Source organism: Centroberyx gerrardi, chromosome 10 (assembly GCF_048128805.1).
Source record: "Centroberyx gerrardi isolate f3 chromosome 10, fCenGer3.hap1.cur.20231027, whole genome shotgun sequence".
Taxonomy (NCBI): domain Eukaryota; kingdom Metazoa; phylum Chordata; class Actinopteri; order Beryciformes; family Berycidae; genus Centroberyx; species Centroberyx gerrardi.
This window is the reverse complement of record NC_136006.1, coordinates 18800371-18814209: the sequence shown is the minus strand read 5'-3', so window position 1 is coordinate 18814209 and position 13839 is coordinate 18800371. Positions and strand designations below refer to the sequence as shown.

Here is a 13839-nt window from a genome sequence, read left to right as displayed (position 1 = left end):
TCCCGTCCTCACCTACCCTTCAAAATTAGAGGAGCTTATCACCCATTAACTGACGCGTTCTCACACTGCACATGCTGCTACTGTAAAGCCTGCAGGGACTCACATGTTGCTCTGTGTGGGTATGACTCACCTTCCACTGGCCTACACAGCCTTTTTTATGACCTCTGTAGGTAGAGGTGAGGATTATCAACTCTTAGCCGACGACTGTCAGCTCTTTATCCTTCTATTTTAATTGCTAACTGTTCCCCACATACATACCCCCCCCACCACCACCACCACCACATACACACATACACACACACACACACATACACACACACACTTCCAGGTAGTGTAGTCCTCCAACCCAGGTATATGCTCCGTTCTGCTACTCATTACTCATTCTCTACTATGAATGCTTAAAGAATACAGTCCTACATAAGCCAACATATTACATTCTCCACACAATGCAGACACACACTCTTTAACCCTGACAAGTGAGCCTAAGAGACTCTCATTGTTCCCGTACCAGGAAATGTGACTTTTGCTGGATTTAAGAGATCACAGTTGGAAGTGCATCCCCAGTCTATTACTGGAGCGATATCTCCAACAGCTTCACTGTGCACTCTGTGGCTACATTACAAAATCATATTTTTAGACTGAGCACATAATCAGATCTGGTAAGTCATGGTCACTAAGAGGATATCTGTGTCCGACATTAAAACTGATGCTATGCCAAACCATTCGCACAAGAGATTTACAAAACGAGATTGATATTGGCAAAACAAGACCGTCTGTGCTGCGCGTCCTCGACCACAGCGGGATTGAGGAATGAAATAGAGGAGAGGAGGATTGCCAGGGGCCGGGCCGTGCTGTTCTGTTGCAATGGAAATCCCCTAATACCTTGACTGAGGTGGCATGGTTATTAGAGTTGCTGTTCTGATGAGAGTGAGTCAGTGGTGCTGCTTGCTGTCTGTCAGTTCAAGTCATTTTCTAGCTTCATGGGGCATAGACAGTTGTTCGCTTGCTTCTCTGTGTGTGTGCGTGTGTGTGTGTGTGTGTGTGTGTGTGTCAAGCACTGAGGCTCTGAATCCAGACACACCTGTTCCTCACTGAGCCCTACAGCCAGGCAACAATACCAACAATACTCAGTAGACTGAATACCACACTATCCATACGGAGTCATAAACTTTTCACTACAGGCTTGACTCTGTCGATGGTTCAAAAACAGACTAAACTGTAGTTACACCACAGTCTTGTATAGCGTGGCGACATATCGGGATTAATCTGTGTGCTTTTCAGCATGTAGGTGTACATGACAGTGTCCTAGAGATATACAGGGGATGGACAAATAACAGAAAAACCTAACAATACATAAATGTCAGATAGCTAATAAGGAATAGAGCTACCCTTTTGCTTCCAGAACAGCTTCAGTCCTCCTTGAAATGCTTTCATCCAAGTCCCTAAGTGTGTTGTGGGATAATGGACCATTTTCCCATAAAGGTTCAATGTTTAGATCTGGTGACTGGGGCCATGGAAGGTGTTTGACCTCATCCTGGTACTTGAAACCACTCTTGCATTTGTTTGGCAGTGTTTATGGGAACAATATCATCTTGGAACATGGGAACATCATGAGGGAACAGTGTTTTACCCCACAGGGTCACCTGGTCCCGGAAAATGGCCTCATATTCCTTGTCTGGTATTCAAGCATGCAGGGAAATCATTGTACCTACTGACTCCCACAATATGGCTACTGAAACCATTCCAGATCCACCACCATTTTCAACAGCTGGCAAAAGTTCTCTGCTTCTTACACCATTTACACATTTGTTTGCACTGGCTTTGGATGCAAATGGCAGCTCTGCTAAAAAAAATAAACAACTTTATGAAACTCATGGCACAGTTTTTGTTGAGACTGAATCACAGAGGTGTTGATTCAATTCTGTGTTCATTTTTGAGGCCTGTTGCTGTCCATCTATCCCAGTCAGTGAGATTTGACTTGTGTCTACTGTTCCTCTTTGCTGATGCAGTTTGTCTATGTTTGGCATATGTTGTCATGATTTTCAAGACTGTTGCCACATTAAAATTGTTTTGCAGTTTTTGTGACCGATCCTCCTGCAATTCAGACACAGACTGAAAAAAATCAGTCCAGTGTGTTTAAGTGCAACACAGTATGTAAGGGAAGGAGAGAGAACGCAAGGTGCACAGGATGAGAGACAGCACATGTCAGGGGGATGGAGAGGAGCAGGATAACTGCTACTGAAGTGAGTGAAGCTGGAGAGTGAACCAGAGGTATAGCTGAAAAGGTGTAAGTGTCAGGTCCAGGTGAGGCCTGGGTCAGCATTACCTGAAGTATTACCTGATCACACGCATTCATTTCCTCAGTCCTCTGCTGATTACATAGTACCTACTTCAGAAATGGACAGTAGCCACCTTGGGAATGCAGGTGGCTTGCACATCCGCTTTAGTGACGACAAACCTCATACTAGTTAGATCCCTGATAGCTTGGTTAGTTTGGTGAATGACAATGATAAACATCTTTACTATATGTTTCATAAATCTGGAGAGATATTGGCATCGTATCCAGTATGCATACATTTTGTTCTCAAATGTGTGCTTGTCCCCCGTGTCTGACCCCTCCTGCTGAAAAGCAGATGTCGGGTTAGATGGGGTTGAGAGGAGGGAATTCTGGGATGCTGACCTCAGAGGCTGTAAAAAACTTTCGGAGAAACAAAATGCTGCTGGATTTGATTTTATGGCCACATTAATCCTATCGACCTATGACCTATACACTCTGAACATTTTTTGTTCAAAAGAACACATCACTTTGACAGCAAACACTTAACATTATTGGGAGGGGCCATGTGTGAAGAGATTGGCAGGGAGGGGTCCAGTTTAACTTCACATGTGTCTGCATTCATGCATCTCTCTCTCTCTGCCATTATAAATCTGTTTCTCTGCCTCAGTCTCTCAGTCTCTCTCTCATTTCTGGCTGCCAGTGGCCCCCAGCCTCCCCAGCCTCTTCAGGGGTGTGTCAGAAATCATTCTATAAACACAAGACCGCAACAGAGAGGCGCAGACACAACGAGCGAGAGAAAGAAGGACGAGAGACCACTTCATACAGGTATGTATCACTGAAGAGCAGCATGTTGTGAAGCCTTATGAGTGCATTGTCTGTAAAACTAAAGAGGGAGAAGATGGAGAGGAAAATCAGTGTGAGTATTGATTTAATAATGTTTTTCAGATCACAGCTATGTTTTGAATTACTAGCCATTTGAAGCCATTTGAGTGACATCAAACTGTGACCTGCATGTATGCATGGAGATATGGATGCGATATGGATGTGAGGTGTGGAGTGAATTTATGTATCCCCTGTATGTAGCTTGTTGGCCGGGGGTTTTAAGCAGCTGTGTCTCTGGGCTCCAACCCAGAGTCCAATGACAGCCAAAGGGACTAGCAGACTAAATCTAGCCCATTCTGAATCCATTCCAACTTCTGCTGGGCTTAAAGCCTTCACACACACACAAATCATTTTAACCGTTTAACAAGCTCACCAAGAAATACATTTATGATACATTAAAAAAAAAAGAAAAATGTTAGACCTTGTGATACTGTAAATATTGGACACATTCTGAAGATATGTATCTCATCCACACAGTTAAGAAGTCTGATTTAAGTAAATCCCCATTTTGTAATGATGTGAAACATATTAAGTCATTCATAATTGGCTATTATGGCATGTATTCAGTGCTTCATAACTCTTAAAATGTAATATGGACAGACCTGGAGAGTTTTATAGAAAGCTTTTATATATTAATGTAAAATTAAAATACATAATGCCCTTTGATCTGTTTACAGTTCATAGGCTTTTATTATTGCTTCAAGAGTTGGACAAACTAAACTTTTAGAATATACCAATGATAAATGCTAATAAGCATATATAACTGTGCTTTTGCTGTAATAAATTATTTATTGGTCTGCTCTGAGTTTTCCCTAAACATGCAACTCAGCATGTTTTTTTCTGTTTGTTTCTGTACAGTGTGTGTGTGTGTGTGGGGCGGGGGGGGGGGTTAACACAAAGGACATGTAGCTGACTATTTTGAACTGTCTTAACTTAAGATAGTTTGTCCATTTATCTGTTTTTTTTCCATAAAATGTTCTATGTGTGGCTTTTGATTGGGTTTGATTTGGCAGAGCCCCATTACATGGTTTTTGGCTCTCTTTGGATATAGTTGAGTTAAAACCACGCCAATACTCAAACACCTTTGGTAGATACGGTAAAAATCATGCAAAAGGCCATATTTATCTCCACCGTGCAGCTGACCTGCTGATGGGCTGATCACTTACTCAGTTCAGTATCCCAATGAATGAAAATGAAAACAAGCTGTGTTAATTTCCACAGTAACTTGTGCTCATGGAGAGATCGTCCACAGGCAGCCAACCCGTCCAGCAGAAGCACCCCAGACAGGAGAGGGTGGGGGACGAGGCTGGGAGGGACAAGACTCAGGATGGGAAGCTACATGTGGAGAAGGGAACCACAGATGAAGGTAACTAATAGCAACATGAACATCATTCTAATACATTCTGATATATTTTGACAGTAAGATGGTGATCAGTGCTGCAGGGATATTAATCCTCTCCTCTGCAGCGGCGACTGACCGTAAAGCGATGGCAGGAGAGGCATTGGACAGGAGGAATGTCTGGGAGCCTGGTGTTTACTACTCACTGGGAAAGGAGTCCTTCTTCTTTGCTGGTCATGACATCAGCATCCGCGAGTCTCTGGACACTTATGGCGCTCTCATCTGGCCTGGGGTAAGTCCTGCCATGACTGTATAGGAACATATCTCTAGATTCAGTAACATGGGTATGGTAGTTGTGATAATGAGAATTTGTTTTGCAGGCAGTAGCTTTGTGCCAGTTCTTGGAGAATAACCAGCAACAAGTGAACATGATGGATAAAGCAGTACTAGAGATTGGAGCTGGAACTGGCTTGCTGTCCATTGTGGCCAGTCTGCTCGGTGAGTCTATTAAAGGACTGTGCCGAGTTTTGGGGAGTTTGGCCAATTGGTCACCTTACCCAATACCAATATCTGATGAGAGGATTGGCACCAAAATCATCTCTGTGTCTCTGGTGGAAAGCTCTGTCTGGTGAGCATGCTAACACTTTAGCATACAGTATGTTAAGTAAACAAAGGCGACTAGCATTATCCATCGTATGAAGAAAGACCTTTTAGTAATCCAAAATTGGTATTGGTTTTCATTCTATGACCTGTAGATTCAAACAAAATCCTAAGCTTCATCATTAGTGAAGTCCATTACAAATCAACAGTGCAAACAGGTCTTGCAGGAAGAGAAAGCAGTTTCAAAGGGATCATTTTTTGGCAAATTTAATGTCTATTTTACCAAACCCTAAACAAGCCTGGTAGGTTTAGACATGTGTCATCAGAATTAACACACATAGGATGCGATAACTCCACCCCTGTGCTCTAAAACCCAGTATTTCCACTGGCTTGCACTACGTATGAACAATGTGTGGTGTTGCGTTCAGCTTCGCACCCTTGTTCAACCTGGTTGAGCTTTTGCACTGCGCATTGTGATGAAACCCTCATGCGTCCAATAGAAACAAGGCCAGGAAGGAAAAGAACATGGAGAAAAAATTGATAGTGACAGTGTCAGAATTTATCCAACATAATTCTGAAGTTGTACAGGGACCTTGACAGAAAAGCTCTCTCCTGAAAGCATGTTTCCTTTTTACCAAGTGGGTATACCGGGTGTGTTTAAAATCACACTGGAAATTAGTAATCTCTGACCACTGTATGTGATATTTTAGATGTTATATCGTACGTTATATACACATACATCACTAACAAGGCAACGAGCTGGGAGTGGCTCCTCTCCCTGCTTCTCCAATTTTTTTCACATCACTCCAACTTCCGTAAGCATCGAGTCAAAAGTTGCGCTGTACCAAGCAGCAAGGTCCGAGCAAACTGCTTCCTATGTGAAAGACCCATTAGAGTCGCAACAAGTTCTCATTTTCTCACTTATAGGATAAAGCTAGCCGCCTATAAGATTACTTAACATACTTTATGCTAAAGCATTAGCATGCACACCAGACAGAACTATCTACTGGACTCAAAGAGATGTTGGTGCCAATCCTCTCGTCAGATATTGGGTGGTGACCAATGGGCAAAACTCACAAGAAGTCGGTGTGGTCCTTTAAGAGTCTGTCCACGGCTCTTCCTCTGTCTTTCAGTTGCCTTATTGTTGTCCTGTACCCTTTTCCAGGTGCTTGGGTAACAGCCACTGACCTGCCAGACATCATGTCTAATCTGACCTTTAACCTTTTGCGGAACACCAAGGGCCGCTGCCGCTACACGCCTCAGGTGGCTGCCCTTACCTGGGGTCAAGACCTGGAGCGAGACTTCCCCTACACATCCTGTCGCTATGACTACGTGCTAGCAGCGGATGTGGTCTATCACCATGACTACCTGGAGGAACTGCTGGCAACTATGCGTCACTTCTGCCGACCGGGAAGTAGAACAACGCTGCTGTGGGCCAACAAGGTTCGGTTCCAGTCAGACCTGAGGTTCACAGAGAGTTTTAAGAGCAGTTTTAACACCACGCTGCTGTCTGAGCTGCCACAGGAGGAGGTGAGGATATACAAGGCCACAGCAAAGGAGTGACGGAGAGAGAAAAGGAGGGATGTGAGAGGTGATGGAGAAACAACGAAGGGGATAAATTGATATTGTACATTTGACACAGGAAAGAGTCCTGAAAAGTAAAAGGGAAAAAAATTGCGCTAAAATGTATTAATTTAGAGGACCACTTGTGATTCAAGAATGAAGGAAAACAGGGAAATCAATTTCCCTCTTGCTGATTTGACTGAATAGAGAAAAGTCCAGGCTTTGAGTTGTGCTTAAATGACATTCCTGAGCAGTGCTATAACCTTTGTTAAGCAGAAAGCAGAAAAGAAGTTCTAGACTCAAATTTCCAGTTCAAAAAGCTATTTTATTTGCCAGTACTTTTTCATACATTTGATACTTTTGACATTATTCAACTTTTATTCCACAATTTATTTTTTAAAATAAATTGCTTTTGCTTTAAACGTGTGGAACAAATTTCTCCTATATTCACGTTTCTCCTATATTAACTAACCTTTAAATAAACACTTAAAGGGTCTATGTGTAATTTCTGGTCCAATGCTGGCCTCTATCGTTCAGCGTTGTCATGACAACAACATTCTGCCCTAGAGCGAGACCATGGTGGCACCGGTTGGACTGTTTCAGAATCAACAACAATAAATCATCATGTTTTAGTGCAGTTTTTTGTTCAATGGACGCTTGCCGTGATTAAGATATGGACATTACCGCGATTCCTGTTGTCTGTGGATTTTTTGAACATATCGAAGGTTAAGGAGTCGCTATTTTGTGTATGAAGTAACACCACTTCCCCACAGCATAAATGGGCCGGTCCATTAAAATTCGAGCTGTTTGGAGGATTATATACATGCCGAATTTACCAGAACACCCTACCGATTAGTAATAAAGTCTCAAATTATATTTTCCGATGTGTGTATTTGTTGATAAGCAAATTGCCAAATTTTTTAATGGACCTTGGCGTGGTAGGAGGGCCTTCAAACAACAGAAGCACAGGCTCGGCCCGCTCCTGTGTTTTTGAATACAGAAATCTCTGCAGCGCGCGCGCCGTGGCTCTTCACTTTGTTTTACTCACTACTATTCGGGAACCTCTGCTGATATTTACTAGTCATACTATGCTTCAGTAAAGCAGAAATATTACACATTTACCCTTTAAGAAAATGTATTTCTGTTTCACAGAAATATGAAACTGCAGTTCTTGTCTCTTAGCTTTTGGTAATAGTATCCAGGAGTTATTGGGTAATAGTACATATACTGACAGCAGCGTTTAATTTATCTAAATATAGTAAAAACTAAGGGACATTAAACTCAATTTAAAGAAACAAAAGTATTTTCCATTAAATGGCATACACTACATAGCAGCGGACATGAGGTGAGGGGAATAAACTTTAAATTACATGTTAAACATGTTAAAATGTGTATTGGTCACTTAGCACCAAAGTTACCACATAACTAAAAACCTGCTTAAAATGTACATGTTGTATTTTGAGTCTAAAAGCATTACAATGATTAGACATTCCTACACATGCACACATACACCCATACACACGCACGCACACACACACACACACACGCACACACAGAGAAAGGGAGAGCGAGAGAGAGACAGAGAGAGAGACAGAGAGAGCGAGAGAGAGAGAGCGAGAGAGAGCGAGAGAGAGACAGAGAGAGAGAGCGAGAGAGAGCGAGAGAGAGACAGAGAGAGAGAGAGAGAGAGAGAAAGAGAGAGAGAAAGAGAGATAGTATAATCACAGAATTCAAAGATGTAAAGAATATTCATTTTTTCATCTCTTCATCTCATCATCTTTCATCTCAAACCTATCCACTAAAGTCCTCTCCAAGTTGTTCTTGTCATTTCCTGTTCCCACTGATCAAAGAAAGTGTGTCTCTGTTTCCAGTGTCAAATTGTTGTAATTCTCTAATTAAAAGTTCAGAGGAGACTTCTGTCTGTCCTGAGTGTCGGACTCTTCCATCCTGTGTGTTCTAAAGACCTGAGAGTCTGTACACTGTGGAGGGCTACACCTGGTGTGTGTTGGACGGGTCTCAATGACACGACTCTACGATACGCAGCAGGTTGATGACTTGGGCTGCTCTAGTATGGACTCCCTCCGCAGGTCGTTAGGAATGGTGCCTTCGGGACCCCACACGTTGAGCTCCCCATAGATGCCCATATCGATCATCTCCTCCTGCCAGGGGATGGAGATGTTGCCTGAGGAAAACTCATCAAAGAAGACCTTGTCGGGCTCGTCCAAGGCCACCCCCTTCACTGAGGAGAAAGCCCCCACGTCATCCAGACTTTTAGCGTACACCACTTTGGGGTCAGGAACAAATGGAGGAGATAGGATACCTGGACAGGTGAGACGCACGGGTTAGAAACTACATCAAACTCTGTTGGAGGGTTGAAATTATCACCAGGGCCAGATGCCTTCATTTAACAAATTTAAGAAGGCCATGCAGAAAATGCAATAAAGGAATTATAACTAGGATTATTTATTTGGGACACAGCACTAAATCGTGACTATGTAAATCTCAAGTTCATAGATAAGGTACCTGCATTCAGTTTCCTCCAGTTGATGTCACTGAAGAAGGGGTGCGCTCTGATATCATCACAGGTGTCATTCTTAAAACCCATTCGCTTATCAACTTCTTTGGCTAGCAGCCCAGCACAGAGGGACTTTGCATTCTCACTGAAAGTCTCTGGATAAACCACTACCCGATTCACGATTCGCTCTTTCATATCGTCACGTTCAACCTGAACAGAAGACAAAGAACAAAGTGAGCTCAAATGTGACTCTTAGACTCAATTCCACTCATTGATTTCACTAAGTTACCCATTCTGAGCCCATAATTGGATAAAAGACAAATAACCTTCTCCCCTCGTTCCCTGAAGGGGTTCTTGGCAGCAATGAACTCGTACAGCGTCACTCCCAGGGTGAAGTAGTCCACTGAGGTGTCATACTTCTCCCCTTTCACCATCTCTGGTGGCATGTACCCTGCAAGGAGCAAAGTCAAATAGTGACAAAAAATCGAATTAACTCTGATATGGGTGACGTTACACCTATAAATGTGATACAGTATTTGGTACAGTTGAGACACACCTGGGGTTCCAGCGTAGCCTTTGGTCATCGTTTTGCCTTCTTTTAACTCCACAGCAAGCCCCAGGTCAGATATACGCACATTCCCTGGTCGAAGACATAAAGATATCAGCCAGTATTTATGGATGGACAGATATATATGTGCCTGTATTTGCCTCAAAATTGGTACCTTCATTATCTAGCAGCACATTCTCTGGTTTGAGATCTCTGTAGATGATTCTTTTCTGGTGGAGGTGCTCCAAGCCCTGGATGATCTGAGCGGCGTAGAAACAGGCTCTGGGCTCGTCGAACCCCGGGTTGTTCTCATCCACCAGGTAGATGTGGTACCTGAGGCAGAGCAGGAGAGAGACAGCAGGCGTGTTACATCTGCACTCATGTTTAAAACAATTTGTAATCTACATACATGTGCAATACCATACATATGCATCTTGCCAATATGTAGGAGAGACAGTTGTAACATGGGTTTCTGTTATAATATGCTAATTTCTCCATGCTGGAGCAAACTAGAATCATGTAATTAGTTGTGTATATGCCTAGTGTCCTGGCTATGCAAACATTACTTCTTTTTTTTTTCATTTTTTGCTGAATGTGTGTGTGCTTTTTCAATAATGGTCCAGTATATTGGGTTAAATTTGGAGAGTTGCCTCATCAAAATGAATTTCTAGCCCTCAGAGAGTTATGTCACTGTGGTCACTGTGAATAAATGTTTGTTTAAAGCCTGTAGTCCAGTGTATATCCTCAGCAACTGTGATTCTGAATTTTGAACACCTGCACTCATGAATGTTATTGGAAGATACTGAATATGACTGGTGACTCGCTGTTTTCTCCACATGTGTAGCCATGCCCATGTGCTTGCTTACAGAGACACGCAGCATGGTTCAGCTGTTGAAAACACCCAAATGAGCATATTATTATGTCTAATTCATTCCATTGTAATTATACTGTAATTAGGAATTATCAGTGTGGGCTCCATTTTAGCACATTTGGGTGATGACACATTTAGCTCCAGCTGGCATCACAGCTCATTATGGGAGAAATGCAACATGCCTCTTACATCAGTCTTTGAGACGACGGCACACCTTCTGTTGGCATTGGAGATGCTGAAAAGATCATTTGTGATCGGTGTTGTGTGCCAAGTTTTGAAGGTTGTAGATAAAACAACCAGAATAGCAGGGGGAAGAGGTGTTACAACTGTCTCCTCTGGGAGCTCGTCTGCGTATGTTTGTGTATGTTTGAGATGTGAGCATGTTTCAGACTGTGAAGTTACTTGAGATCCCCTCCGTTCATGATGGTCATGACCAGGCAAAGTTCCTCCTTTGTCTGGAAAGCGTACGCCAATGACACAATGAAGCGGCTGTGAACCCTGGCAAGAATCCTCTTCTCCACCATTGCCCCCTGCAGGAGAAAATCATGACAGACACAATTTTGAACACTACATTTCTAATAAGGCCATCTTGAAAAGAAAAATTAAAAGGTTAGTTGAAGGAGGAACTCATACACGCTCCATTCTACCACTGGGTTAATGAAAAATGGATGTAATAGTGTTAAATTGCTTATTTCTCCTCTCCATTTTGAAAAACTATTAAGAGGTGAGAGTAGTTTTCAAACAATGACCCCCAAACAAGTCAAGGGCAAGATATAACCATGCCAAGCAGTTCCATTCAGAACGGCTTTTCACTAAAGCTCCCAGTAATCACTCTATCCCTGTCTCAGTGTTTAATACCAGGGGCTAAGGCCAGAAGAGACAGAGGCAGGGACAAAGATGATTAGCACCATCGCAGCCTGCTCGTTGCAGGGCACCAGGGCACTTTCTCTGTAACAACTTTATTAATCAAGATGATTGAATGTCACCTAAAAAACATTTTCATCCAGGGAAACACAACAATGTCCAATACTATACTCGTGTTGCAGCAAGCTATGTAAACCAAGGCCAGGGACAAATGTCAAATTTTGATCATCCAAACAATTCCAGAAAGTAAAAAAAGAATCTCCCATTTGGTCTATTTTGATCCAATTTAATCCTATTTAATTGATTTTGAGATAACTTGCTTATAGTTGGCTCAGGCATATTAACAAAGACCAAGGGTGGAGGTAACTAATTACATTTACTCCAGTTACTGTAATTGAGTAGCTGTTTTGTGTACTTGTACTTTTTAAAGTACTTTTTTTTATTGTGTCTACATTTTAAATCACATCCATTACAGAGTACAAATTCTGTGGCTCTCCATAAGCAACACAAACTGGACAGTTGTAAATTGGCCAATCGTGAAGCCAGTCAACAAAGAAGAGTAATCTTACTTTGCTTTGTTTGTGCACTTTATTTTGTAATTTCTAATTCTTCCAGTTAAAAGAAATTAGTTTGATCTCTGTCCTCTCGTCCTTTTAAAATTGCATGGAAAAGATCACATCTAACAGCGTTTTCTTTTCTAATAAGTAACTCAGTAACTTTTACATTGAGTACATTTTAAATGAGCTACATTTTACTTTTACTTAAGTAGATTTTTAGCAAGGTAACAGTACCTCTACTTGAGTAGGATGTTTTAGTACTCTCTCCACCCCTGACAAAGACCATCTTAATATAAGACACCAGAAACTAATTGCAACATACTACATTTCTAAATCAATGTCCAGTGCCTGTGGAATACCATCCACGTTTCATTTTAGTCCTTGGCTTGGCAAAAAGTTTGGCACACCTGCTATAAACCGTAACAGCTTCAATGTCAGCAGTCTCCCTTAAAACCATAATGTCTTCATTCAAACTACCCAAACTGGCCTAATGGTCCAAGGAGCAACGCTTGTAGAGACTTAAAGTTTAAGGCTAAAGGCACATAGGACTCATCAGTGGAGGCATGATGACTGAGTAATGATGGAGCATAGTTAAGTGAAAATTACTGCCATTTATTCTCTCACCTCAAAGCCTTTCCTCTTCTTCAGCCGCTTCTTGTTGAGTTTCTTACAAGCATATAGTTTTCCTGTGGCTTTCGTCTGACAGGCGGACACCTCCCCGAACCCTCCTTTCCCCAGCACACGGAAGTCTAGGAACCAGTCTGCATCCATAGGCTGCATTTCAAGCCACTTCCACTGCAGGAACCTCTTCAGGTACATGCTCTCCAGGAAGAAAGTATAGGGGGCCTCTTGGAGGAAATTCAGAGTTTGGGCCAATGCCGCGGCAAACAGTCCGTCCCCGGCTGCCTCCAGGCCTTCCTTCACCTTAGTTATGATGTCCTCAGGCAGGTGGGGGCAGTAGTGCTTGGCAGCGGGGTCCATGTAGCGCTGGACAATCTTCGAGGCCTTCTTCGCCCTGTCAGAGTCCTCCGCCAGGTCATAGACGTCGATGTCCTTCCAAAGACGGCAAGCCCCATTATAGTCCGGAGTTGCATCCAAGAATTCCCTGAAGAGGCGCTTGCCGATAGGCTGGTCCACACAGACTGAGTCAAAGGCCAAGTCCAGGGTTTCCCTCAGGTCCTCGCACACGGTGATGTGGGGTAGTTTGAGGCGAGCGTGGTACTTCTTGTCCCGTGCAGCTGCTGGATTGGAGCCATCAATGCTCCCTCGGGCGTTAATGTAAGCAGAATTGGCTACCACTGTGGTCAGGCCTCCAATATCCATGTTGAGGGCAGGTGACTGCTGGGCAGCTCAAAGGGAAAACATTGTAAAGAGAAAAATAGAGGGAGACAATAAATACTGCTAACTAATGTGCAGGGGTGAGGAGGTAAAAGGAGAAAGCAAGGGTGAAAGACCAGAAGATAAAACAGAGATTAAAAAGTGACGGAGCATACAGAGCGAGCATGAGAGAGAGAAATGGGAGACCTGAGACTGGTGTCTGGACTAAATCTCAGCACACTCTGATGAGAGCTTTACCTCCCTTCACACAGACATATACATACATACACACACACACACACACACACACACGCGGAGACACACACACCTGAGTCAACACCTTTCACTAATCCATTAACACCCTAATGCCCCAGACAAAGTGAGAGCACAAGCAGGGACAGAACAATACAGACAGCACATGCTGCACCTCAAAAGCAAAACCACAGTTGGCAGCCAAACACTACTTAATGTAGACTGTGATAAATCAGTTTTAAAAGGACAGCTCC

At 42.9% G+C, this 13839-nt stretch overlaps 2 protein-coding genes across 2 annotated transcripts; one reads left to right on the top strand and one right to left on the bottom strand.

Moving 5' to 3' along the window:
* Window positions 1–3003: 3003 nt before the first annotated feature.
* Window positions 3004–6977, top strand: LOC139927586 (protein-lysine methyltransferase METTL21C). Its single transcript, XM_071919780.2, has 5 exons — window positions 3004–3103; window positions 4382–4526; window positions 4628–4791; window positions 4880–4997; window positions 6265–6977. Exons 2-5 carry the CDS (start codon window positions 4394–4396, stop codon window positions 6660–6662), a joined length of 813 nt encoding a protein of 270 aa, XP_071775881.2. The 5' UTR covers window positions 3004–3103; window positions 4382–4393; the 3' UTR covers window positions 6663–6977.
* A 1715-nt stretch (window positions 6978–8692) lies between these two features.
* On the bottom strand, window positions 8693–13339 carry LOC139927537 (rhodopsin kinase GRK1-like). The gene is made up of 7 exons (XM_071919710.2): window positions 12641–13339; window positions 10998–11125; window positions 9900–10057; window positions 9734–9817; window positions 9504–9628; window positions 9186–9387; window positions 8693–8982 (listed from the first exon to the last, which is right to left on the bottom strand). Exons 1-7 carry the CDS (start codon window positions 13337–13339, stop codon window positions 8693–8695), a joined length of 1686 nt encoding a protein of 561 aa, XP_071775811.1.
* Between the last annotated feature and the right edge of the window lie 500 nt (window positions 13340–13839).